This window comes from Etheostoma spectabile, chromosome 3, assembly GCF_008692095.1.
Source record: "Etheostoma spectabile isolate EspeVRDwgs_2016 chromosome 3, UIUC_Espe_1.0, whole genome shotgun sequence".
In the NCBI taxonomy this organism is placed as follows: domain Eukaryota; kingdom Metazoa; phylum Chordata; class Actinopteri; order Perciformes; family Percidae; genus Etheostoma; species Etheostoma spectabile.
In genome coordinates this window covers 20,567,500-20,595,417 of record NC_045735.1, presented here as the reverse complement: position 1 = coordinate 20,595,417, position 27,918 = coordinate 20,567,500, and the positions used below count along the sequence as shown (strand labels likewise).

The 27,918-nt window shown below is 40.8% G+C and overlaps 1 protein-coding gene across 12 annotated transcripts in view; it reads left to right on the top strand.

The window, feature by feature from the left end:
* frya (furry homolog a (Drosophila)) overlaps positions 1–27,593 on the top strand; it is a 66,912-nt gene extending 39,319 nt beyond the window's left edge. For 4 of the 12 annotated variants that reach the window (XM_032501990.1, XM_032501927.1, XM_032501953.1 and 1 more), the window contains exons 28-63: positions 10–120; positions 613–767; positions 1,288–1,390; positions 1,483–1,654; positions 2,381–2,637; positions 2,745–2,891; positions 2,995–3,163; positions 3,384–3,474; positions 3,567–3,649; positions 4,180–4,330; positions 4,644–4,747; positions 5,254–5,439; positions 6,667–6,868; positions 7,939–8,060; positions 10,052–10,239; positions 10,789–10,883; positions 12,508–13,088; positions 14,085–14,182; positions 14,265–14,435; positions 14,557–14,697; positions 15,746–15,925; positions 16,729–16,893; positions 17,053–17,127; positions 17,255–17,425; positions 17,737–17,745; positions 19,249–19,449; positions 21,407–21,550; positions 22,362–22,525; positions 22,606–22,813; positions 23,160–23,309; positions 23,402–23,500; positions 23,599–23,682; positions 25,325–25,342; positions 25,622–25,732; positions 25,835–26,040; positions 26,152–27,593. In XM_032501990.1, the coding sequence (XP_032357881.1) occupies positions 10–120; positions 613–767; positions 1,288–1,390; positions 1,483–1,654; positions 2,381–2,637; positions 2,745–2,891; positions 2,995–3,163; positions 3,384–3,474; positions 3,567–3,649; positions 4,180–4,330; positions 4,644–4,747; positions 5,254–5,439; positions 6,667–6,868; positions 7,939–8,060; positions 10,052–10,239; positions 10,789–10,883; positions 12,508–13,088; positions 14,085–14,182; positions 14,265–14,435; positions 14,557–14,697; positions 15,746–15,925; positions 16,729–16,893; positions 17,053–17,127; positions 17,255–17,425; positions 17,737–17,745; positions 19,249–19,449; positions 21,407–21,550; positions 22,362–22,525; positions 22,606–22,813; positions 23,160–23,309; positions 23,402–23,500; positions 23,599–23,682; positions 25,325–25,342; positions 25,622–25,732; positions 25,835–26,040; positions 26,152–26,410 (5,571 nt within the window). In that variant the 3' untranslated portion in view covers positions 26,411–27,593. The remainder of the gene's footprint in view (positions 1–9; positions 121–612; positions 768–1,287; positions 1,391–1,482; positions 1,655–2,380; positions 2,638–2,744; positions 2,892–2,994; positions 3,164–3,383; positions 3,475–3,566; positions 3,650–4,179; positions 4,331–4,643; positions 4,748–5,253; positions 5,440–6,666; positions 6,869–7,938; positions 8,061–10,051; positions 10,240–10,788; positions 10,884–12,507; positions 13,089–14,084; positions 14,183–14,264; positions 14,436–14,556; positions 14,698–15,745; positions 15,926–16,728; positions 16,894–17,052; positions 17,128–17,254; positions 17,426–17,736; positions 17,746–19,248; positions 19,450–21,406; positions 21,551–22,361; positions 22,526–22,605; positions 22,814–23,159; positions 23,310–23,401; positions 23,501–23,598; positions 23,683–25,324; positions 25,343–25,621; positions 25,733–25,834; positions 26,041–26,151) is intronic. The other 8 variants (XM_032501933.1, XM_032502006.1, XM_032502015.1 and 5 more) reach the window with 8 other exon arrangements.
* Positions 27,594–27,918: the final 325 nt, after the last annotated feature.

Sequence of the window (27,918 nt, the reverse complement as noted above, 5' to 3'; positions counted from 1 at the left end):
TTCTTCCAGGCCATGTCTGCTGTGCTGTGCTGCGGGCCTGTGTTTGATAACGTTGGCCTCTCTCCAGACGGATACCTCTATAAGTGGCTGGATAATATACTCGCCTGCCAGGATCAGCGGGTATGTGGCCAATACTTTACCACTGCAGTGTGTTTTGAGCTGACCCAGAAAGCCCCTCTGATAGCTCACTGAAGCCTGCTTTGTCTAAAAGCCCAACTCTAGGCATTGCCAAGTGGTGAAGAAGAGTTTTCTATCTAAATACATTTGTCTGATGTTGTCTTTATTTCAGTTTACTGTGATACAAGATAAAGCACTTTCATGTTTATTTCACACATTCTTCCTTGTCAAAATTGACTTTGAGTCCTTGTGTTATCATTATACAGCTTAAACAGTAGCGGTAACTGAGCAGGGAGCCAACACAATGCAATTCATCATCTTTTTAATATGACAGAAGTAAAACCTCTAAAATCGTTTCACACCGAATCCCCGGATCTTTGAAAAACACACAAAGACTTAGATATTTTCTGTAATGTAAAATCAGGAATAGAGGGGATCCTTAAAAAAAGAAGTGACATTTAGGAGAGTCTGTGTTGGTATCTTCTCCTGGCTCAGGTCCACCAGCTTGGCTGTGAAGTCGTCATCCTGCTTCTGGAGCTCAATGCCGACCAGGTCAACCTCTTCAACTGGGCTGTGGATCGCTGCTACACAGGCTCCTACCAGCTGGCCTCGGGCTGCTTCAAAGCCATCGCCACGGTCTGTGGCAGCAGGTACAGAGCCTCATCCTTTCAACTCATATCAGCAGCTTGTGCATGAAACAAGTTTCATCAAGAACAGTAATGTTCAACAGGTATGATCATCCAGGGTTCTTGTCCAAGTGAGGAAACCATTGGCAAATAAGCTTAGGCTTTATCTCAGCTTATCCTCCAAAACAGGGGTTCACAAAACTTTCAGCCCACGACCCCCAAAGTAACGGTGCAAGTGACTTGCGACCCCCCCACTATAAACGTATATAAACATTGCACGCAACCGCGCACGCACTATAGGTGTGAACATCAAAAGAGATGTTCCCTTTTTATTTATTTGCTTGGTTTTACTTTAAATTTAGCCACTGTGGGTCCCGACCCCCACTTCGGGAATCACTGCTCTAAAAGGGCTCGCTATTCTTCTGAAGTTGGTCTAACCCTCTTGCTTTATCTCAAAAACATGAATCCAAACATTATGTAGAACATATCTATGGATATCTTAATACTTGGACATTACCTTTTTTTCTCTCTCCTTTCTAACTAGCAGAAACTACCCCAGTGATATAGTAACAGTGCTGAATCTGGTCCTATTCAAGGCATCAGACACCAACAGAGAAATCTATGAGATTTCAATGCAGCTCATGCAGGTAAGATATACGAGCTCAGTCACCTTTTGTGCGTCTGTGTCGTTTTCCGTGGTTTAATGGATAAATGACATTTTTCCTCTTTCATTTAACAGATTCTTGAAGCTAAGTTGTTTGTGTACTCTAAGAAGATTGCAGAGCAGAAGCCAAACAGTATCATCTACGGCACCCACGGTCCACTGCCACCTCTTTACAGTGTCTCCCTGCCTCAGCTCTCCAGCCAGCTGGCCAGAATGTACCCTGAACTTACACTACCTCTATTCTCAGGTAGCTGTTTGTGTCACATTTGTGCTGTGTGTGGCCACAGTAGGCTTAGCCATGGTATTTCAGCCTGCTGTAATACTCTCACAGGCTTGTCAACTTTTTATGGTTTACCCACTAAATGCTGCTTGCTCATCTTCCACCCACACACATACTGTGTCTGTGAACACTTGCACCAACCACAGAAACACGGAGAATTAAATTAAATCGATTAAGGGACTTCCGGGTTTAAGTAGAATTCATATGTGGGTCTAGCCTGGAAATCCAGACCCAAATACGAAGGATTAAGGGTCTGGCATTGAGTAATGAAAGTCGCCCATCTCGAGGGGCGGCACCAAGCGTGCACTTGAAAATCTCACTGCACACAATTGGATAACACTACGACCAATCACAACAACACACAGGGTGACGTATATACGTAGATGCACCGATGTGATGGGTGCAGCTCGCCTCTGGCCCGCCTATATCAGATACAACAATGTAATTGGTGCAGCTCGGCTACAAAGGCATGGTTAATGAGCAGCATTACTCAATGCCAGATTAACTCGTTGAGCAAATTCAAATTGTGCTCTCATAGAACTCTGGATTTCCAGGGTTATGCGGGTCAGAATTAAACGGCATTTACTGTATAGAGTATACAGTATGTGTTTGATTTCCATGTAGAATGTAAACACCACAGTACCCGCTGATGTTATACTGATTGTAGGATTGCCTTTGCCCTGCTTGTTCCAGAGGTTAGCCAGAGGTTCCCCACCACTCACCCCAATGGGAGGCAGATCATGCTAACCTACCTCCTGCCCTGGCTCAGTAACATCGAGTTGGTGGATAGCTGCCTGCTGCTCCCGGTCTTCACACCGTGCACCTCAGATTATGAGGCCTCTATCCAGACAACCAGCACAGGTTCATCCCACACACTGAAGGGCACAGGCTGGGGCTCCTTACAGGCCACATCTATGGTTCTCAACAACCTCATGTTCATGACCGCCAAGGTAAAGTCATGTTGGGAAAAATTGAATGAAATGGGGCACGTGTAAGTCATGTGTAGTCAATGCAGCTAACATGACACTATGTTCTTTTGTTCTTTTCTTTTGTTCAGTATGGAGATGACCTACCTGGACCTGAGATGGAAAATGTCTGGAATGCTTTAGTCAGCAATGAGAAGTGGAGCAATAATCTGAGAACCGCACTGCAGTTTCTCATTAGCTTATGTGGTGTCAGCAGTGACACCACCCTCTTGCCATATGTAAGACATATCATTTAGGTGAACTGGGAAATGTCATGTAGTTACTTTTACATTTTTAGCTCTTTCCAGTTTCTTACAGATATTCTGTGATATATTTGTTCAGATCAAGAAGGTGGTGATCTACGTGTGCCGGAACAACACCATGCAAACCATGGAGGAGTTGATATTTGAGTTGCAACAAACAGATCCAGTCAACCCTGTGGTGCAGCACTGTGATAGCCCTCCTTTCTATCGCTTCACTGCTACAAGCAAGGCCTCCACAGCAGCTTCAGGTACATTAAAAGAAGAAAAAAAACTCTGGGAAAACTCAACCAACCAGTAAATCCTAACTGCTCCAGTGGAACCACTTAGTGGCCAACCATAGAAAACTTTGTTTGTTCTGGTGTGTATGTGAAGCAGTGTTGGTGTTAAAGGTCATGCTCAGTTAACTTTCATTAAACATATGATAACACAAGTATTTCATTTTTTCTTTTTTTCTTTTTTGTTTCCTAGGCACCACATCGAGCAGCAATACTGTTGTTGTGGGCCAGGACAGCTTTCCTGATACAGATGATACTAAGACTGGGAAGGAGAATGAGGAAAGGTAGAGAACAAGATCTTGGAGCTTATCATTAGATTAATTATAGTCCTACCGAGGCCCACGATGATCATTTTTTTGAAATTTTCTGACCTCAGGCTTAGCCACATAATGAGAGCCCACAACCGTCTGGAATCACGCTACAGCAACAGCTCTGGAGGATCTTATGATGAAGAAAAGAGTGAGTGTATTTCTGTACCAGACACCCTTTGAATAAATGTGTTTGTCATGGTCTGGTGAGTGTGGAATACACAGGCTGGTTTGGAGGGTAAGATGGTGGCTGCCGGCATGGTGTCATTGATAATGCATGAGCAGTGCAGAGTGGCCTTAGGTTCTTAAAAGGCGTCTGCGAGAACTGGCACTGAAGCACTGGAGGATTCAGCTCTGCTGCTAGTGACCCAAAAAAACTTTGTTTTGCTCTCTTGGTGTGAATGAGTCCGGCAGACTAATGTTAGTACTGTAAGTGTAATTTTACAATTAATTATGGACTTAATTATGCCCTTTGACAACTAATCTTAAAAATTTACGATGTTTATTTACGATGTTTATGATGTTATGTGGTTGTACATTATTTAAATGCATGCCCACTCTGCCATTTGCCCACATGCCCTGTAAGCCATGGAGAATCCACAAACTCTAATTTTTGATTGAAATTTGCCATATGTGTGTGCGTGATAAATGTCAGCAGTATAATTTTCTGTTTCCATGTAGGTGAACCGCTGCCCCCCTATGCTGAATGGCTGGTGGTTGTCACTGAGACCAATCAGCCCCATCCTCTGCCCATGCCTCTGAATGGAGGATGCTGGGCACCACTGGTCGACTTTTTGCCAGAGACCATCACTCCCAGAGGACCGCTCCACAGGTTGGACTGCTGCATATACATCAGTGAAAAACATGCTCACTCTGACTACCATTCTGAGTCCAGATTAAAATGTCAAGACAAAACTTCTGCTTGTCACTTTGAAAGAAACCGTTTACTTTGAGCTCAGACTGATCTTAGACCTTTAATAACCTGCCACAGTTTACCTTTAAGTGACTGCAGATGAAGGCGGCACCGCTCAGCTTTTCCATTTGGTGGCTGTGCACTTCAAAGTCATGTTTTTGTGGATTAGATTTGTTTGGTGTGTTGTTGAGTTTCTTTTGATTGAGAGGCTTTATGTGTTTGTGTTTTTTAGATGCAATGTAGCAGTCATCTTCATGACAGAGATGGTGGTGGACCACAGTGTGAGAGAGGACTGGGCCATGCACTTGCCTTTGCTGCTTCATGCCTTGTTTTTGGGTGAGTTCACATTATCAGTCATCCCGTAAAACCCATCACTGTAATTACTCCTAACTAGTAAAAAACAGATACAATGCAAATAGTAAGATAATGTAGTATTAAGAACAACAACGGAAGAGTAGTGAAGAGATGGGTCTTGAGGCGGGACTGGAAGATAGTGAGGGATTCAGAGTTGCAGATCTCTTGGAGGATGGAGTTCAAGAGCCTGGGAGCTGAAGATTTAAGATCTAAGGACCATATGGTTGATTGCAGATTCAAAAATAATAAGTATTTTGATTCTAATATTATAAATCACCATTGTATTATAAGTACAAAGAGTTGGAGAATTTGGTTTGGTTGAAATCTTTTCCTCAGTTTCAAACAGCCAATACCAAACAGTTTAATTATCTTCAATAGACTCTGAGATCAAGGTTGTGAAATGGGAATAGGGAACTTGCCATAACAGCACCTTGTCCCAGAGTTGCCAGTGTGCTGAAACAGGCTGACTGGTCTGTTCATATCCTCAGGGATGGATCACTACCGTCCAGAGGTGTTTGAGCACAGCAAACGTCTCCTCCTCCACCTGCTCATCACGTTGTCCTGTAACAACAACTTCCAGAACATCGCCTCAGTCTTACTGCAGACACGTGAGATCAACGGCACCAAGACCCTCACTTGCAAACCCGGTCTTCAGCCGGAGGACTTATCTTCAGGTAAAAATGAATATTGACTTGACTTGACTTGACTTGACTTGGCTTGACTTGACTTGGCTTGGCTTGACTTGGCTTGAGTGGACTTGACTAGACTAGACTTGACTTGACTTGAAAAACAGGCTTTTAGTAATACTCACCTGTTTGTGTTTTCTCAACAACAAAATACTCTGACACTTTACTCGGGCTGCTCGCTCTGAGTTGACTAATCAGTCGTACTTCTCTAGTTGTTGGTTGACTAGAATTTCCTTTCATGCTTTTTCATGCTGAATGAATAATTTCCAAGCAACTTAGGAACACATATCTGGTAAACACAAGATTTAGAGTGATGCTTTTGCGTGATTCTTTGTGGATGAACACAGATCTGTCAATTAAATCAATTAATTTGATGAGTCGACAAAATGATACAAGTGTTATTACTTAGAATTTCTGTAGTCAAGGACACTTTACTCAAAGGTTGGAGTAGACCTGGGCCCAGTTGACAGTTGCTTGGCTTGAGACATTGCTCTTCCCTCTGGCTAATATAACCTTCAGAAACTAAAGGGAAAGGCTAACATTCCTTTCAGAGGATAGATAACTTTCTTATCAGAGGAGAAAATATTTGGACACTGTGCCAAAAGCAATATTGAGCACATAGGACATCAAAGGTCTTGATTAAAGCATTCCATTATGCTATTTTTGTCCTCTGGCCCAAATTGGGGCCATCTGCTCGGGCTTGGATAGGTTAGTCTGGATCCCCCCCTCTCCCTGCTGATTATTTGTTTTTCAAACGTCTAGACATTTTGAAATGTCCAGAGTATTCTTTGTCCATTTGACCTTTTGAATACAACTTGTATACTAAAAATAGTATTAGTAGTTAGGTTTTACAGCTATAGCACACAATGATAACATTTAGATCCATAGAAAACCTCTTTTTTTATTTCGGTTTCAGTCTTTGGAACATCTTCCCTCCCATGTTTATTGTATTTGTATAATTTGTGTAATAAGTTGCAGAAATAAGAAGTTTGTAAATTAACAGCAAGGAGATTAAGTACGTACACATCTACCACATTAAATGAATATTATCTGTAGTAATTGGATGCAAATTCCAGACATGTTAAAACACCAGCAATGCTGCTCCCTACATGTTCTTTACTCCTGCAAGTTACAGGAAGGGAAATTGATCCAAACATCCAAATGAATCACTGTAACTTGTGTGTGATCACACACCTGTTGCTCTGTTGTGTTCAGGAGGATGTACTGACTTCCTGCGTGAGTGTCAAGCGTCTCCTGTGCCAGACTCCGGTCTGAGTTCTTCTTCCACGTCGTCCAGTCTGAGTCTGGGAGGCAGCAGCAACAACCTGCCGGAGATCTCACATGAGGTGGAGGAGCTGGTGGCTTCCAATAAAATGGATGAGAAGACTAACAAGCTCATTGAGTTTTTAACCACAAGGTACTGATTTGAAAAAGTTGTTCCCTCTGTTGAAAGTCCTTTCCAGCAAGTGCAGTGGTTGAACCCTGATAATATAGATTTACTTACATATCATAAAAAGAAAGGTTGAAAGTATTTTTCACCATAAATGCATGTTTTACAGCAAAATTATACTTCTGATATTTTGATTGGCTTCCTCATATTTCTTGAGGTACATTACCACCTAGTGGTGCTGTATGCATAGTGCAGTAGGTTCTTAAAGCGCCCATATTCTGCTCATTTTCAGGTTCATAATTGTATTTTGAGGTTGTACCAGAATAGATTTACATGGTTTAATTTTCAAAAAACGCCATATTTTTGTACATTCCTGCAGATCCTATTTTCACCCTGTGTGTTGACGTCTCTATTTTAGCTACAGAGTGAGATATCACACTTCTTTGCTATCTTTGTTGGGCGTTGCACATGTACAGTAGCTAGGTAATGATCACATAAGCTAGCTACTGTTTTTCCAACCATGGTCAATACAAGGCAGGATTAGCTGGGAGACTTCTTCTAGACGAGGGCTACCTTATGGAGATTATGGTGAACTAGTGTGTGTTGTAGCAGTATTTTGCCATTGAGAACGAGCTAGCATGCTACGGTTAGCCACCTCATCTCGGCTAGTGATGTAGAGAGCTGTCCAGATTTTGACATTCAGAAACCCGTATCTCACTCAAAACAGCATGGATGTTGTTGTTTTTTCAAAGTTTGTATGTGTGTGGAAGCACCAGAGACACAAAATGGCACCCCAAATCCCAGAAAAAGTTATTTCTTTTCATAATATGGGCACTTTAAAGGAGTAGATTAGATTTAACACGACCAGTTGTTTAAATTGGAAATTCCAGTTGAAACTATTTTCTTCCAAACTCTGGAAATGTTTAGGATGTGACTTTTTTAATATAGATATTGCCAGTTTAAGTACGGCAATACTTAATATGCTAACCAAAAGCACAGTAACACCTGGGCTTGGTACAGGTTATTCTAAATAGTCAGACCTCCACATACAAAATACACTGTGTGTTGTTAGTAATGATGAAACGGTTGTTTTATAGAGCATGTGGACCACTGTGGTGCCATGAAGACATTTCAGCAAAGAACCAAATTTCAAAAAGCACTGGACAGCTGACCAACTTTCTGCGACATGTGGTGTCTGTGTTCAAAGAGTCCAAGTCAGGTAACCCTTCAGGATATTCTTATCACTGTAACTGTTATTCTTTAGTTTCATACCTGTCTTGTTATATTTTATATTCATTCAAACCTTTATTTAACCAGGATAAAAAACTCCTTGAGATTAAAAATCTCTTTTACAAGAGTGTCCTAGCAAGTGGCAGCAGCACGTTTCAGACAGAGACACTTACATGTAAATACATAAACACACTTTCACTCATATTCAAACAACAATGTCATCATGAAATACCAGGGTCCTAAATCAATTTAAAAACAGTGACATACAGACTGCCCTTCTGTAAGGTCCTTTAACAAGCCTTTAAAAGAATAAAATGAGACCAACTCCTTCAAATGGAGTTCATTTTGAAGCTGATTTCATGCAGATGGGGCTGCAAAATTAAAAGCCCTTTTGCCGAAGTCAGTGCGGGCTTTAGGGACTGTCAATAAAACCAGATCCTGTGAGCGCAGGTGATATGTCCCTGCAGACCTCGGGACGATGTAGGTGTTCAAATAAGGAGGAAGAAGTCCTAATACTGCCTTATAAATAAAAAGATGCCAGTGCATCCAACGCCGAATCGAGAGTGAAAACCACCCGACCCGAGAATACAACAAACAGTGATGAGTGAGAGATTTTAAGTTTGTGATGAATCTCAAGACTCCATGAAACACAGTGTCCAAAGCATGAAGACACTGGGAGGTTGAATGCATGTATAAAATATCACCGTAGTCCAACACAGACAAGAATGTTGCATTTACTAGTTGTTTTTTTGATTCAAATGATAAACAAGACTTGATTCTAAAGAAAAAACCTAACTTCAATTTCAGTTTTTTAACTAAATCTTGGATATGCATTGTAAAAGACAATGATTGGTCGATGGTAATACCCAAATATTTGTAATGTGACACTTCTTCAATTTCTGTACCAGAAAGTGTACAAATGGTTGGGACATTATTCTTAGTTGATTTTCCCAGAGTGAAAGTCATGACTTTAGTTTTTTTAGAGTTTAGAACCAATTTTAAAGAAGCCAGATTATGTTGCAAGATATTAAAAGCGGACTGTAAGTTTGTGATTGCTTGACCTAATGTGGACCCAGAACAATAGAGAACAGTGTCATCAGCGTAGTAATGATAGTTTGCATTTTTTATATTATTGCAGAGGTTGTTTGTATAAATGATAAAAAGAAGAGGCCCAAGGATTGAGCCCTGAGGCACCCCTTTTGAAATATTTAAGGAGGCAGAAGTAACACCATCTACTTGCACACATTGTGTTCTCCCTGATAGGTAACTGTTAAACCATCCCACTGCTTGTTCTGATAGTCCAATAGAGGTGAGTCTCTGAAGGAGAATTTTATGATCCACTGTGTCAAAAGCTTTTGACAAATCAATAAATAGTGCTGCACAGTGCTGTTTATTGTCCAAAGTCTTGACTAGGTCATTAACAACTTTCGAAACAGCTGTTATTGTACTATGTTGTTTCCTGAAACCGGATTGAAATTCAGTCAGAATATTGTTATTAATTAGATAGTCTTTTAATTGCATGCTAATGAGTGATTCCATTAATTTAGCTAATACTGACAATTTAGAAATAGGCCTATAGTTATTTATGTTTGCAGGATCACCACCTTTGTGAAGGGGGAGAACATTGGCAGATTTCCAGATGGCTGGTACCTGATTTGTGGCTAAAGAAAGGTTAATTAGATATGTAACTGGATTGGCTATCAGATCTGCAGCTATTTTTAAAAAATATGGTTCCAATTTGTCTGGACCCGATGATTTCTTTGGATCTAAATCCTTCAAGGCCTTCCTTACTTCTGGTACGGTTACTGTATATGTTTATATATTCTCTTTAATGTTTTGTGTAAAGCACTTTGAATTGCCCTGTTCATAAATAAAGCTACTTTGCTTTCATTAAAAGACATTATAATAACTAGAGACCCCTGTTTTTCTACTCAATAATTAGAATTTTCATCAGCACATTCTTCCACGTGTCCATGTTAGATTTCCACCTGGAGCAGCAGCTCAGTGACGTGGCGCTGCAGACGGCGCTGTGTAGTTCATCGCGTCACTACGCTGGCCGTTCCTTCCAGGTGTTTCGGGCCCTCCGGCAGCCCATTTCTGCCCACGCTGTCTCCGACCTGCTCTCGCGGCTGGTGGAAGTCGTCGGTGAACATGGAGAAGAAGTGCAGGTCAGTGCTCTGCGTGTGTGTACATGAGGAATGTGCGTATGTGAATGTGCATATGAGAGCATTAGACATTAATAGGTTCAAGTGTTTATGGATAATACATGTAGGAGTTTGTGACTTTGCATCTTCATCATTATTGAATGCCCATTAGCAATATAGTTTGTAGATACAGTTGTTGTTAAAGCAGAAACTGAGGAATTCTACAAACTAAAAGACTGCCTCGCTAACAATATATCTTGATTAACTTTATCATTTGTGTGCTGCGTTTGTTTTTTGGGAAGTAGCACATGAATTCGGTACTGTGCAGCAAATGAGTTGGATGCCCCTGATGTTTGACCGTATTATTAGAATATTTACACAGAATTTAAGCTAATTATCATCTAATGGCAGAATCAGTGGATCTTTGTACTATCTGTCCATCAAATATTTTCCAAATCGATCTGCTTTTTATATGTTTTTTTTGTCAGCATATATTGTAACAGCATTTGAGTGCTCTGTTATAATTAAATGAAACAAGAAAATCCTCAACAGTTGTCTTTCTTTCTCTTGTAGGGCTATGTGATGGAGGTATTACTTACACTGGAATCTGTGGTGGATAACTTGGCTGAATGTCTCAAGAACAATGATCTCATGGCTATCTTGACAAGGTTTGGGTCTCTTCTAGGTATATTTGTGTTTAAAAGAAGATATATCATGTTAAAGAGCCCTTTAGAGCGTCATATTTGTACTTTTGGGGTCCCTTAGAATAGGTTCACATGCTTTGACTTTCAAAAAACAATATGTTTCTCAAACTGCCCATTTCTGCAGCTCCTCCATCTGAAACACTCAGGGCGTTTCTCAATATGTGTTCTTCTATGGACTTGTGTCCTTGTGTCCTTGTGAAACGTCATGTTTGGTGGCCAAAGTACTGACCCAATACACAAGTTAACATTTCGCCAAGAACAGTTAAAATCCCCGGATGTGATCTCGACACGCCCATTTTACCGAGGATACATCGGATGGTAACTTGTGTGAACTTGGCCGGGCAGGTATCCCAGCATTCAATTCGGGTGTAAAGCGCTTATGGTTTCCGGTACACATATTTTCACAATTTACGTCTATTATTAAATCAATAATTCATTTTTAAGATGTTTTAAGGCGAGAAATCAGCGGTGTAGATTTTGAATATAGGCAGTTCAACGAAAATTGATGGTGAATTAAAAAAGCCTTCGGAGTTTGAAAGCTCCGCAAACCCCGGCGGGCGAGCTTGCTACGCCAGCCGGGAATGACTCTCGCGAGCCGGTCAGTCAGTCAGCTCACAGACCCCTCTGGCCCCCCCACATTTAGACAGACCACTCTGGCCCCACATTTAGACAGACCACTGCAGCAAAGCCAGGTCCACAATTGTAAGATATTTTAAACAATTTTTTCCGCTGTCATATATATATCTGTCCTCCTCATCCTGGCTCTCCTCCCTCGCAGGATCCTCTTCTGCCTCTCGGTAACGTATACAGATGGCAGTGACTAACTTTACCCAGTCCATCTATAATTTTAATGCCTATTTTAACGTTTCTTTTCTGCTTTCAATTAAAATTGAATCCCGAACAAAGTTACAAGGATTTTTTCCCCGCCGTTGTGTCGGTATTTATATAGTTATTGGCCCGTGATACTTAATAGCACTTTAATTGAAAACCTGGAAGACTAAACAACAAAATAACAAGGCGGTGTGAAGGGTGACCCTCCTTGCTTTATTATGAATACACACATCAAAGCTAACTATAAAGTGGCAAGCGCCCTCTTTGCTGGGGGTGTTGCGCAATAACAGGGAGAACGCTTCGTCTCAAAACTGTCAACAGCGTTTTGTGTGCTTCTGAACTTGCGAGTTCAGTCTTCCAGGTACAGCCAGCAAGTACGGTCTCCCCAAGAACACAAGTCCGTTCTTTGCTTACTTGGTATTGAGAAACGCCCTCAGTTTGAGCTCTTGGCCCGCCTTCCTGAAAATCCTGGTCTGCTCTGATTGGTCAGTTGGCCCACTCTGTTGTGATTGGTCAGCCAGCACCAGTGGGCAGCATATATGAAAAACTGGGCTAGTGAGGTGTTTTTAGGCCGTTGAGAAAAAAGTCTGTTTGTGGAAAAGAAAAGTGAAATGTGTTTTTTTACTTTATTTTATCTATTACAGTACATACAGAAAAAAACTATGTAACACATTAAAAGAAGGGGGAAATCCAAAAAGTATAAAAGGGGCTTCTTAAAACTTATCGTTGCTTTAATTTCTTGTTTGTTTTATCCCAGAGCGTCGTCTCCAGATTTCCTCAGCCGTCTGAAGCTGCTGTCCAACAGGAAGAGCACCGGGCAGCTCAATCTCAGAAGAGAAGAGAGGAGCCGACACCAGAGGAGCTCCTCTGTCCCCAAGAAGTTTGGAGAGGCGGACAGATGGTCTGATCCCCCTCGCAGCGCTACGCTGGACCGTATCCAAGCATGCGAACAGCAGGTTTTGTCAGCCAAGACCCGCAGCACGTCCTCATCCAAAGACAACATCAATGACCCAACCAACATCAACCACCCCAGCAACCTGCTGGCCACCATCTTCTGGGTGGCTGTGTCACTGATGGAGTCCGACTTCGAGTTTGAGTATCAGATGTCTTTGAGACTGTTGAATAAGCTGCTGGGCCACATGTCGCTGGACAAGCAAGAGAACAGGGAGAAACTGGAGAAACTACAGAGCCAGCTTCAGTGGAGCAGCTTCACAGGGCTCCAGCAGCTGCTGCTGAAGGGCTTCACCTCTCTGTCCACCACTGACCTCACGCTCCAGCTCTTCTGCCAGCTCACAGCCGTGTCTCGAGTGCCTGTGGTGGACACGTCACAAGCCATAGGTACACTTAGGGATAAGAAATTTCTCCATATTATATCGATATATGAGGCTAGATATCATCTTACATTTTGGATATCCTAATGTTGTGATATGATACAGGTGTCACTCTAAACACCCATACAGGTGATTTCAGATATCATGTTGAAGGTGGGCCGGAGCTAAGATAGGTTACAAATCTTTTCTAACAATAAGAATGATAAAGCTATCATTTGTCCTGCCTTATCAGGTGCAACAGAGCTAACAAAAGGCTAAGGAAGATGTCAATCAATCAGTCTAACCACACCCACACAGTCCTGGGAAGAGGTCTAATCAGCCAGATTAACTCAAAACACCTGTGTGGGTGTCCAGGGCCTTTACAGCAGTGGTTCTCAAACGTTTTAAAATCAAGGACCCATGAACTGACACAAATCAGACCACAGACCCTCATCTGACAAGACTTTGTCCCAGGGTCCCCTACCTGATAGTGATAAAAATGTTTTCTTTTATATGTTTTATTACAGAAAGTGAAAGAAAGCCATAAGCAAAATAGTCATGCAATCTGTCATTGTGTTACCTATGGAAGAAATTATAGTATATATCCCCTGGAAACCATTCAAGGACCCCTCAGTGTTTTAATATTTTGTGAAAGCACCAATAGTCAACACTAAAATATCAAAATCCAGGTATTTGGTCACGAATATCGTGATAGTTGATTTTCTCCATAGCGCCCTGCTCTAGGTACACTGTAGGGATTGATAGATACAGGGTTAATATGAATGTTGATACTATTCCATTTTAGGTGTTATTTTGTGCGAATATTTTTAAATTTAATACAATAACAAAGGTGAAGCACTTATAAAACTAATCACAAAAAACTAGAATTCCTGTAACCTGCTGTAGCCACATAATTGCACACAAAAGACATGCCAGTGAACTTTCTCCAAAATGATTTTTCAGAGTGAATATTTTCTATTTTTCACATGAAATATTGGGTTAATTTGTCTGTTTCATCCATTAGGTTTTCCCTTGAATGTTCTCTGCCTGCTCCCGCATCTCGTGCAGAACTTTGATGGCCCCACGCAGTTCTGTCAAGATGTTGCTGAGAAGATAGCCCAGGTTTGGCTTTATAAATGTTTCTTTCCTCATTTTGGCTCAAAGATACTACTAAGATTTAAGCTAATGCACTTTCTGTGTATAGGTATGCCTTGAGGAGAAGAACGCCAAGCTCTCCAACCTTGCTCATGTCATGACTCTGTATAAAACGCACGCCTACACACGAGACTGCTTCTCTTGGGTCAATGTGGTGTGTCGATATCTTCACGAAGCTTTCTCCGATATCACTCTCAACCTGGTCACGTACATGGCAGAGGTTTGTGCAACTGATGTTATATTTGCTGAGCAGCAGTAAAAGAGTTGTACAGTAATGGTTATTATTACAGCTTCTCAAAATATGCATATTGAATGAATGGCATGTCATTCTGTTGTAACAGCTGTTGGAGAAGGGTCTCCCTAGTATGCAGCAGACCCTTTTACAAATCATCTACAGCCTTCTCAGTCACATGGACCTGAGTGTAATTCAAGCCAAACCGTTTAATATGGAGGTGCTCAAGACAATTGAGAAATTTGTCCAGGTGAGTTCAAGTAGAACATTAACACAGATTATGTGTCCTACTGCAGATCATTTGTTTAAATGTGTGGCACCTGTATGACTTTTTATGGATTTTTAGTCAATGGCTGTTTGTATTTTGATGTCATTTCTGTGGTAACTTTTAGTTAAAGGTCCCATTGCATGGAAATTTCACTTTATTAGGTTTTTAATGTTAATATGCGTTCCCCCAGCCTGCCTATGGTCCCCCGGTGGCTAGAAATGGCGATAGGTGTAAACCAAGTCCTGGGTATCCTGCTCCACCTTTGAGAAAATGAAAAATCAGATGAGCCAATCTTGCTCCTTATGAGGTCATAAGGGGCAAGGTTACGTCCCCTTTCTCTGCTTTTCCTGCCCAGAGAATTTGGCCCACACATGAGAGAGAGACATCATGGCTTTCAAACGAGCAAAGTGGCAGTTGGTCAAGGCCACCCCCCCGCCCTCTCCTCCTCAAAATCTACAGACTAGGAAATGGCACATACTAAGGAAAGCTCTTGTGAGACTGGCTCTAGCGGCTGTAATTCTGCACCAAGGCTGAATTTTGGGAAAGAGTTACAGAGATTCAGATACAGTATTAGGGGACCACTAAGCTCTATATAAAAGCATCCAAAGAACACCATGTCATGGGACCTTTAATGAGATAGAAGTGCTTGGAAAGTGAAAACATTCAGATCGCCCTACATCCGATGTGATCATTGGAAACCTTTAGGCATCATGCTCTGAGTAAGAGACTTGTGTTCCCTGTTCCTTTTGTAAGTGTTCATGGGAAAAAAAATCTGTCTTGTGTAAATGCAGTAAATTTGTAGACACACCCAAACAATAAACAGTCTGCCCTTCTGCTGTAGGCTAGGCCTCTGCTAATCCTCATGCTGAATCCATTTTCCTTTAGCTTCCTACTGTAAGACAACTGCCACAACAAAAACAGAAACACATAGAAAGACCTTTGTGGTTGTTTCTTTCTAAACATGTGGTTGTGTTGGTTTTTGTCTGCATGTACGGGTGAATTGGTGTGTGTATGTCTGTGTTGACTGTAGACTGTCCATTGGGGGGAAGCATTGAATATCCTGAAGCTGGTGGTTTCTCGATCAGCCAGTTTGGTGCAGCCTTCATCCCCACACAGTGACTTCTCCTACGAAGACGTCAGCCGTGTCTGGGACCGCTCCTCCAAGGCCTTGCCTGGGAAAACACTCAATTTCCACTTTGACATATCAGAGGTTAGAGACTCTCTCCCTGACTCTCTTGTTTACTGTGTTCTTTCTTTGAAAGCCCCTGTTGCTTTAGGAGACCTTAATGCTTGGATGTTTTCCCCTGTATTTTTTCCTGTATTTTCCAGGGTGTGGTGCTTGTTAAGGTCCTGTGGAATCTTGTTAAGCTTTTTGGAAAGGAAGCATTTTTTCCCCTTCCTTAATACCGATATTTTTTTTGACTAAACCCCTCAAGATTAGCTTGAAAGCTTAAAAGGTAAACACAATTTGCCGAGCAGTGCAGTGCTGAAAAGTGGAAAGAATGTCAAAGATACAGACGGAGTGGCTGATGTGTGGGAACTGAACAGGGAGGTATTTGTGTAGTCCATGAATGGCAGGAAATGATGTCAGCTCCTTGCTGCCGGCCTTTGTATGTGAATCATTACGTTTTACTGGATAGCCAACAGCGTGTGTTATTAAACTTGAGACACACTGGACAAGCACTGATATTTCTTAAAATACCCAGATACTTTTACACTGAGGGATAAAGCAGATAAAAAGTAAGTTTTTTTTTTACCACAAATACTTCACGCATTCAAAATGCCAAGTGGAATAAAAACTGTGAACATTGATAAAAGATAAATGCCAGTTATGTTAAAAAACATTGAGCACTTTGCGGTCATCTTGGAACAATCAAAGTCCAGAAGACACAGGAGCTGCAATGGAGCCTGAGTCACGGATTGACTAAGCAGAGAGGGACTTTACTTTTTTAAACTTTCCCTGACTCATCGACGTTTCTGTCTGCACATGTCTGTTTGTGTCCACGCTGTCAGACACCGGTGATTGGTCGGCGTTATGATGACCTGCAGCGTTCTCCAGGCCAAGATGTGAAGAGCAGGTCTGCTGCAGTGACCCGCAGCACCTCCTCTACCTCCTCTGGATCCACTTCCACCAACGTCCTGGTGCCGGTCAGCTGGAAGAGGCCTCAGTCTTCACAGGTAAGAACTTCCTCCCTTACCTTTATTATGCTTATAATATGAAGGGTGAGGAGCTGCATGTTGTGCCTATTTTACACATTATTACCCCATTTACACATGGTATTACAATTTGATCTGTATCTGTTTCTTTTGTTTGAAATATTTCCATTTTCTCTGCAGAAAAGAACACGGGAAAAACTGGTGAATGTATTGTCTTTGTGTGGACAAGAAGTGGGGCTCACAAAAAATCCTTCAGTAAGATACATTTATTCTAGCAGTGCTATAAATCTCACCGCTTGCTTTACAGTTTTTTTTATTATCATGCATTTAAAAAGAATCCATTAACCATTGTTCATGTGTGTTTCTTTATGTCTCTGTGTAGGTGATCTTCTCCAGCTGTGGGGAACTGGACCTCATGGAGCACCAACCTAGTTTGGTGTCCTCCGATGATGGGACCCGAGAGCCAGACAACACAGATGACACCACCTCAGAGCAGCAGTTCAGAGTCTTTAGAGACTTTGACTTTCTGGATGTGGAGCTTGAAGATGGAGAGGTGAGTCCCAGGACCTCAAACATTTATAACATGGGTAAAGAAAAGGATTTATCCTTCTCACCTCCTCACACATTTGATGGACAGCAACACACTCAACCTTGTAAAGAAAAAGGGTTGCCTGGGTAGTTCACCTGGTAACAAGGCTCAGTCTCTGCTGCAACAGCATGTCTAAGCTTTTCTATCAAATAAAGGTCAAATAAAAACAGTAGGAAAAACATGACTGAGTACTCTTACGTATACTGTTCTGGGTCAGGTCTGCCTGCTCTGTGTAATGGGGTTTCTTTTTTCTGTTTTTTCTGTCTGTGCCATAGGAGCTACAGGTAAGTTTAGTCATATTCAATTGTTCCTTGCTGTGTTATTTTAAAGTTTGCTTGTGCCGATAATCAAGTTGCCTGCGACACAGCGTAGCAAATGTGGGTGCATGGCGTGTCATTTTCCAACCAGATTCTGCAATGTTCATGTAGTATAAAAGATGCACTGAACTAAGTTTTAGAAACACAGTATGTTTAGCTTATTTCTCATTACATAAGACTAGTAGTCTGATAGTCACCAGTGACATGCATGCCAACATAAGGTGTCTTTCACCTGGATTACAGATTTTTTAGCTGATAAGTAATTGTACCTTCAGGGGATTTTAAGTGTTTATTATACTTTGTCTGGTTGTGAAGAGAAAACAAGTAATTGTTTTAATTGTACACACAGCTGACCTTAATTGGAGTTTAATCTTTAATTATTATTCTTTGACTCACCTTGTGTGCTCACAGTTGTATGTCCCAACCTTTCTTGAGTCAGTGCTGTCAAGTTACACTGAGCCACAAATGCTGATGATATACACATTGGTGTTTCTATTGTTTACAGCAACAGTGTTGCTTTAACTGGTTAAATGTAACATCATGTTGCAGTGATCAATTGTGAATATCTTGCTTTTGGAGTCATGCGTAAAAACCACGGTAATATCTTGGCATTTTCTGCAAATTGATGCAATCTCTGCATATCTAAAGCTGCAGACATTGTATCCTAGAACCCAGTGTCAGATGTCCCCTCTGTGCCTGCTAACATTTCACACAGACTGAAAACTAAAACAACTGCTTTTGGTCAACAAAAGTGCACAGCAGACAGTTTTTATACGTTAGTTGAATGGACTGATAAGGTGTGATTAAAGTTTTCTACCACATTCAAACTTTGTTTTTGATCACAAATGTCAAAGTCAAAGCCTTTGCTTTCATGTGGAGTTTTGGTGGAATGTGAAAGCTGGCTGACATCTTCCAGAGTAATGTCCTGTTGAAAAGTCACTCTGCATTTTAAAGAGCCCATGGCTGGAACATTTCACTTCATGAGGTTTTTTAACATTAATATGCGTTCCCCCAGCCTGCCCCAGTGGCTAGAAATGGCAATAGATGTAAACCGAGCCCTGGGCATTCTGCTCTGCCTTTGAGAAAATGAAAGCTCAGAGAATTTGGCCCACCCATGAGAGAGAGACATCATGGCTTTCAAATGAGCAAAGGGGCAGTTGGTCAGGGCCACACCCCCAGCGTCCACCTTGTGCCCATGTCATGGGACCTTTAAGCAAGATACAGTCACACTCAGAGGGTTAAAACCTAACCCCAAACCCACATTTGTCTGCCAGTTTTATCATTGTCTTGCTTTTTGGTTTTAGTTTGAGGAAATTCTGTAACAAGCTCACACACCTCAGAGACTGCCCCCTCCCTGAACATGCACTGCATGGTTGTGTGAATGTGTGTATATATGGTACGTGTCTGTGTGTGCATGGGTTTGTGTTTACTTCTTGGTACTTGGTAACTCAAAGCCATTCTCTGTTGCAGGGAGAGACTATAGACAACTTCAACTGGGGTGTGCGTAGACGCTCCATGGACAGCTTGGACCAGAGTGACCTGCAGCCCCTGGAGGAGAGCCAGCTGTCCAGCAGCATGCCCAGCCTCAGCAAGATCACCCATGAAGACTCTGACGAGTCGTCTGAAGAAGATTCCCTCATGGCCAGCCAGATACTCTCCCACTCACAGCTTGTAAGTCCACCTTTGTTTGTTTACCATTAAATAAATGTCATAAGGAAGAGGAAAAGCTGTTGAAGCATCAGGAAAATTATCCTTCTCACAGGGTATCTGCAGGTCTTGAAACGTCTTGAAATTAGCTCAGAATGTATTAAAAACATCTTAAGCCTTGTGTTGTCTTCTGGGTCAAAAAAATCAACACTTTTTCTGATGATTTGGTCTTTTTTTCAACACTTTTGGCACCTTTTTCGCTGTTTTTGACGGGGTTTTTTTACGTTTAACATGTATAAACACCAATAACACCAACTTACTACCACTATAGTTTTCCACTTAATTTTGGAATTCATGGTCAATTATAAAACTAGAGCTCAAACGATACAGGATTTCTAAGGCAGATACTGATACAAATGTTTGGTTATTTAAAAATCCAATATTCCAATATATCGGCCGATAAACATATTTTTTTTTAAATTAAAAAAAAATTAAAAATCCAGAAACGCGTTTTAAAACATAGACAGATTTCCCTAACATTATTATTTTTAGTTATTTATGAGTTTTTATTAGAATAATATGATAATAATTTGTTTTATTGTCACAACAGAACAGAGAAACATCAAAATATATTAAAGTTCTGATAGATAAAATGTATAAAATACAAACTTAAGATATGAAACTTCAAAGTCCTTGGAACAAAAACACAATAACTAAAAATAATAATCAGTGTTGCCAACAGGGACGTTGTAGATCGCCCTCTGGTGGATAAACTATGCAACACCAACACTCATAACATGGTTGACCCTTTTTATTTTATTTTTATTTTTTAATATTAACTATACCTAATTCTTGAGTTAAAGAAGCAGAAAGGATGAATTATTTAGACAAATATTAAAGGAAGGATAATCACAGAAGGGTCAATGTTCAGCAAGGATACTGTTCCAAAACATTAATAAATAATTAATAAAATAAATACATTTTTTTTTTTCTAAATTATTTTATAAAACACCCAAAATTAAATTTAAGCAGAGCTCTGCTCTTGTGTTGTGCTCGCAAAGCGCGTTGTATATGATCATTCTATCCATGTTATATTTGGGTAATTAAAATTAGGCAGTTAAAAAGAAACCCATATTTCTGAGATAGACATTTTGAGAATGAGTCAAACTTGAGCCGAAGACAACACAAGGGTTAAATTTGATTTTAAGAGTTAATTTGCTAACTAACAGCTATTCAATCCTTTTTTGTGAAGGTAGGATTGTAAAACTACATTAAATTGCATTCTGTGTGGTATTAAAAAGATCCTTATAAACACACCTTACATTAAACTTAACAAACTCTGCAGAAACCTCTTATCGGTATTATGATATTGGTTTGAACCATATTCCAGATGAAATTTACTTAGGGCATTCAGAGAATAAATTATTTTCATTTTAGACCCTCCATGTGCTTTCCTCTTGTGCCACCCTCAGGTTATTGTCAGCTTTTCACACATACAGTATATCTTATAATTTAATTTGCTGATTATGATCATGTAGCTTCTCCTCTAGTGTCAACAACAGGACCAAATTTGAAAATACATATAGCAAAATTACACCCCATGCTGTTTGTTAATCCAGCACAAATTGTAGGGTTTCATAAACACTGCAGTGTCCGGGTGCTGCTAGCAGAGCTTTAAACTTTTGCATCATATAGTGTCTTGCTTGCATCGTCTCTCTGTTATTCCATGACCCCTGGTCCTCTTTCAGTATTAGCTAACATTTGTAGAAACCGTGGTGGCAGATGGAAAGCCCATGGGTCCTCTCCTGTTCCTAATTGGTCAGTGCTTACAGCTAATTTGGGAATATTGTAGAATTTGCAGTGTTAGTTTTTAATCCACTGTTTTGACCCCTCCTTGTTTTCGGTGTGTCTGTTATTAAATGTTTTTTGAACAATGACACATGCTATTTAGAGAAAATGTCATGCTTTGTCTCTCTTGCAGATGGTCAGCCTCTCTACAACAGCAGAGAGCAGTAACAGGGACTCTTCAGCTGCATTTTTCAATACAACTTCAGCTGATTCAAGTCCCCTGAACACCAAAAATCCTAGTTTCGAGGCCCAACAGCCAGAGGACTCGAAGCAGCGGGTGAATAAGGGCTTCAGAATGTCTGAGATACTGGGAACTACTAACTCTTATAGCAATTCCATACTAGAGTTCTTCACTAATTTTGCCAAATAAGCAATTCTGTTGCATCTTTTCTTGTTTCCTGGCTGTTTTAGGTGCTTTGGGTTCAGTCTATGTTAAGTGTTATGTTATGTGGCATTGTGACTTTTCAACCTTTCCTCTCCATGCTCTGCATGAGCCATTCTTTTCTTGACATTTCAGTTGGTGCATGCTAAATGAGAATGAACTAAAACTTGTAAGCAGGCAATCTATAACGCTTTGGGCTATGGGCTAGTTTGGGCCTTATTTTAATTGTGGCAGTGTTAGGGGGTTGTAGCCAGCAATAGAAAAAAAATCTTTTTCCTTCTGTGTTTGTCTGTTTAAGGCAATGTGTATACCTATTGCTTTTGTGTGGGTGGCTCTAAGCAACAACTAAAAACTCTTGGCATGTGGAAGGTCAAGAAAGGTTTACACATTGCCTGTCCCAAAACATGAGTGTGCAGGGCCACGATGCTGGCTGAATAAAAAAAAAATCTAATTAATTGGCACAATTTATGCACACTAATTAAAGTAAATATAAAAGAAATCATCACAAGGAGTGTCCGTAGGGTCCCACGCCAAGGTTAGTGTATCCATTTTACCCACAAACGTATCTGTTTAATAATGAAGTATAACAGAGGGAACACATGTCAGTTAATAATAACCTTTACTGCATGCTGTCTCAGTATTTGTTCATAACTAGTTCATCTTGTCAATTACTGAAAAAGCATGTGTCCTCCCTGTGTACCTTTAGCATGATGTGTCACAAGAAGAGGAAGACACCAACGTCCACGAGGACGACCCCTCTCTCTCCATCAGTGACATACCCCTTGAATTTCACTGTGGTGACAATTTGACAATGGACATGGTTCACGGTGATGACAAAGGAGAACTGGACCTTGACGGCTTCTTACCCAGGTATCTACTCCCAACGTCTCTCTATAATAAATAAAGTTAGATAACAATGACATCAATAACATGGCTTTATGTCCACTCAGTCTCGCCGAGGAGGAAAGAGACGACATGCTGGAGTCCCGATCTTCACCACCACCGTCACCCTTCTTCTCTGCCATCCTTGCAGCTTTCCAACCAGCAGTATGCGATGATGCAGAGGAGGCTTGGCGAAGTCACATCAACCAGCTTGTGTCTGACTCCGATGGATCCTGTGCAGTCTACACTTTTCATGTGTTTTCTTCACTGTTTGAGGTATTACATTCCATTGTAGCCAGCATACACCTAAACTCCATTTACCATTTGCCTGGCCAAGCTGAATAATTAAACTGAAAGGGCAACATAATTAGTTATTGGCTGATTAACCTTTAGAGGGAGAGGCTTCCTTTCAGAAGAGGTCTGATTAATAACAAAAAGAGGGCACTCTGCAGATGCTTTCAGCTGGGAAATCTTCAGGGATTCATTAACCAGATGTTGTTCACTTCATTGACCAAAGCTGACAATGGAGAATTTCAGAAACAATGACAGAATGAAAGTGCTTTAAATTATGTAGGGGTGGCTTTGACAGTATCACAGCCAGCCTGTTTGTCCTGCTTTGCAGAATATCCAGACTAAATTTTGTTCCTTGACCTGTGACGCTGTGAGTTACCTCGGTGATGGCCTGAGAGGATTGGGATCAAAGCTTTTGAGGTCTTCTCAGATGCTGACGTCATGCTCAGAGTGCCCAACACTATTCATTGATGCGGACACTGTGAGTAACCTGAGATTTTTCCCAGTTTCAAATACTTTTGGTAGTCATTTTTGGTAGTTGACAAATTCAACAGCAAAACTCTATTTTTTCAGATTATGTCCAATGGATTCCTGGAAAAAATGAAATTCAGCGTATTGGAACTTCAAGAATATCTTGATACGTACAACAACAGAAGGGAGGCAGCTCTGACTGTAAGGACATTCAATATTGTGCCTTCCAGTCTGAATGTTACCTGTATGCTGTCACTGAGTTGTTTAAGTTGTGATTCTGTTGTCTCTGTTACCCACAGTGGTTGCACAACTGTAAGGCCACCTTTCCCAGGAGTACTGGGGGCACTGTGATAACATGTCAACCAGCGGAGCATGAGGAGAAGGTACAGTAAAACCATACCTTTTTTAAGAATATGAGCTGTAACTCTGACATGCTATATGATTTTAAGGAAAATGTATGTTTTTTCTATAAGAATGGAATCACAAAAATGACTTCAACTGACATTTCCTACTGTATTCTCTGCATTGCGATTACTGTGTGATACTGTAGCTCTGTGAGTGTTACCTCTAATTTTCTCACACTATGTAAATGTTAAGTTCCTGACAACCTTGAGTTGCCACACATCATTGATTATCTCATTCCAGTGTGCATTGTGATCATTTTTAGCTCTGCTGGGGCATGGGAGCAAGTTCTCTTATGTTGCATTTGATCTAGCAGTAAACAATTACGCTCACTTCACAACTGAGGAAAGGGACCCGCAAAATGGAAAGTTTTGCTCCTAAAACTTGGTACTTAATTGGTACTTAATAGCTAAGAGATTCCCACCAAAGTGAGTGCATTTCTGCTAATTAACAGGCCAAATTGTTACTTTGCTTGGCTTTTTTCACTTGGCTTTTTGATTAGAGGTGCCCTGTGGAGTTTTCTTGTTAACAAACGAAAGTTGTAGATACATTCAATTACTCACCAAAACGCCTTGTGTGCATCCTGCTCTACCAAACGCGTTGAGTGCCTTTTTTTACTTATTAAACATTTGCAAAATATTTTAAATCCAGCATTGTTTAGATCCACGTTTGCTAGCTTGTAGTCTTTTTCTTCCCTGTCTTTGTTGGCGTATTGCAGCAAATCTTGGTGTGTTACCGCCACATGCAGATCAGTAGAATAATGTGACACCATCAGCGGGACTAGCCGTGCGTTCGTGGCTATCGGAAAAACATTTTTCCCATTGAAAACGTCATTATTCACATCACTTCCTGTAGGATCCAAAGGTGGGAAAATGGGGCTAGATTTTGCGTTTAATGTAGGGGACTTTGGTTCACTGACATTCTTTTAATGACAATAAACTGTTTTTTGTGGACAAACGCCTCTGCCAAGAAACATACACAGACATAACATGTTTCAAATTATTCATAAATAGGCCTATGTATAAAAATGTGTGTCCTTTCCCGTTCATTGTTCTGCAGATAACACAAACAAACACCCGTCAATGTGCTGTTTGTATGCTCGCAGAAAAAAACAGCATCACATCTTTATTACGTTATTGTGGCCTCCATGCTTTCACACACCTGATGCTCTAAGCAACGCCCAACAGTTGGTGACAGTCATGCAACAAGTTGTTATGCCAAACGCCAGAAAAGTAGAACACACATCCCGAGTCCCGACCATGTGAACGCTGGCAGTCAGAAAAACAACGTATTTACGGGGGCGGTCCCTGATATTCCCAGGTGGCATGAACGCACCATCAGTTAAGTACGTAATTTTGCACATGCACAGGACAAACAAAACAGAGACCCACTCATTGCACAAAGCCTCCATAGCGCATCTAGAGGTAAACAACTCCACAGGGAACCTTTAATTCCTGGCGACTACCAGCCTCACCTTCACTTTTCTCCTTCTCTGCATGCCAATAAAATCTGTGCTAATACTTTTCACCCACTTTCAAATGGAAATAATGAGGAGTTGCATGCCGTTCTTTTGATTCTGTTTTCCCTACTTCTTTTCTGTCCTCTAACATGCTTGCTTTGTAGCAAATGGAATCTCTGGCTGTAAGTTGGAAAGTCCCTCTTTGTTGTTTTCAATGGTCTTTTTCTGTTTTTTAACGGAAAACTTTGGCCCACTGTAATCCCATTTTCAGCACTTGTAAAGTCTCCTGTATAACTACAGCAGGTCTGACATATATTTGCTAGTAGTTCTACAGTAGTTGTATGTGAGTTTATTATCCACCAAATGCAGAACTGTACCTGAGCAAGTATAAATTAATATCTAAGAATGAGAAACCTAGCCCACTGAAACATTGCTAACAACCACTTTTCTCTTCCTTTCAGCAACTGGAGCTCTGTCACAGACTCTACAAACTCCACTTTCAGCTGTTGCTGCTTTTTCAGTCCTACTGTAAGCTGATTGAACTGGTCCATGTAATAAGCTCTATTCCTGAGGTAGGTACATCATGCATTTGCTTGTCTTCTCTTTAGGGAACCATGGCACCCACCATCTAATCAATTCCATGTTTAATAATAATAATCCCTCTTAACCTTTAGCTGACAAATATGTCCAGAGAGCTAAATGAGCTGAAGAGCAACCTGAGAGCAGCAGCAGCCTCGGTGACAAATGATGAGATTGCTGCCCGTGAGAGCTCCTGCTCTGAGCCCACTTTCAGCTCCTCTGAGACTGCTGTGCAGGCCATCCTTGAGTGTCTGAAGAACAACGAGTTTCCCACAGCCATTCGGTACATTCGTGAGTGCAGGTGAGAAAATAAAAAGGCTTGTTACAAAAATTTTGTAACAAGCCTTTTTCTTACATAAGGGTCAAAATATGCCTCCAGTCAGACAAATAACATTTTGTTTTTACATTGCAGAACATTGTGGCCTAACGACATCTTTGGCAGCCACTCCGAGGATGAAATCCAGACTTTACTCAACATCTCTTTCAGACATCAAACCTTGGGTCAGACAGGAACTTTTGCTCTGGTGGGCTCAAAACAGGACCTGACAGAAATCTCTGTTAAGTTGATGGAGCTTAACGGGGAGATTCGGGACATGATCCGACGAGCCCGCGGCTACCGAGCCATCACAGCTTTCCTCCCAGACTCCAGGGTTTCAGGCTCGACTCTTTGATGGTGGTCCAGGCAGTGTGTGACACCCATTCCTGCACAGCACCCTGTCCCATGCCTAGTCTCTGGTCCTGTCTGGGGCTGCTGCTATCATCTCAGTGGTTAACAGGCACTCTGCTATCTCCTGGGAATAACCAAATACCCTTTCCTCTTCTTGCTCACAGCACATCAGAATGACATAAAGTCAGATTTTCAGATGTGCAGCAATACTGCTGTTGTTGTTTTTTTGAAGATGAGAGACTTTGCTGTTGCAAAGAAACTTAGGCTTTAATTGCACTAACTATAAAAATTGTCACAAAGCGACCACTTGCTACTGAGGTCAACAACTCTTACATTTAACAAATGACATACCAAAGCTAAGTAATTCTCTTTCAGTTATGTTTTAATTGTCAAGGGAAAATGTGCAATCCTACACTAAAGTGGAAGACCTTTACTGTATCCTGCAAGAATGTATTTAATTATCATAGCATTGGAAAACATGAATATGTTCATGAAGAAAAAAAGGGAGGCTTCATTACTTGGCTAAAGTGTGTGTGTGTGTGTGTGTGTGTGTGTGTGTGTGTGTGTGTGTGTGTGTGTGTGTGTGTGTGTGTGTGTGTGATATATAAATCTGGCAACCATCACATATGGTATTATGGATTTACAGAAATTGTTCACATTTAACTACTTCAACATGCTGCAAAACTACTGTAACGTCTCCCAAATTTACACTACATGCTGATGTGTGAGTTATCTGTTACTTAAAACATCTTCCTGTACCTTTTTAACCGTGCAGCTTTTAGCAATTAGGTAAATTATTTAATATTATTTGCACTAGAAAAACATGCATTTATCAGACTAGATTTATAAAAAAGAACTATTCAGTTTCATCTTTCAACCTGCCAAGCTTTCAAATTCTATGTACTATAAAGTGTAATAGTAATGCTTATGGACAAAACAGAAACTATTTTAACTGAATAATTGTACATAGTGCAATGGGGGCTTTGCTCAGACTCATGAGATGTATTTTTATGAATTTACAATTTGAGTTGCATGTAGAGTGAAAGATAGATACATATTTGTAAAGCTTCCACAAGAACGGTTTGTGTAGCCTCTCGCCTTGTAAATACTCCTGCCTTTGCAATGTACTGTTCTTTGGTGGTCTGCACACTAATGTAACAATAAAAATAAAACATTTGTTAACTATGGTGTCATTTTGGGATTTGTGTGATATCACTGTTATACTGTTTTAAAACCTCGGGAACTATGGTGTCAAATTCCTTGTTTGTTTACGCAAATTTTGGCCAATAAAGCGGATGCTGATTTTGATTATCATCATTGCCCCATTACAGAGTCATCCTAATATGAATGTAATAAATCCCCTATCCTTAAATGTAAAAATGAATAAAACTGAACTGTGTCTGTGGTATCCTAGCTTTTGAAACCTGTTAACATTAAGTTGCTAGAAATACTTGCCTATGGATACAGACATGTAAGTAATATTGATGATAGTAACCTGTTGAGAATAAGGAC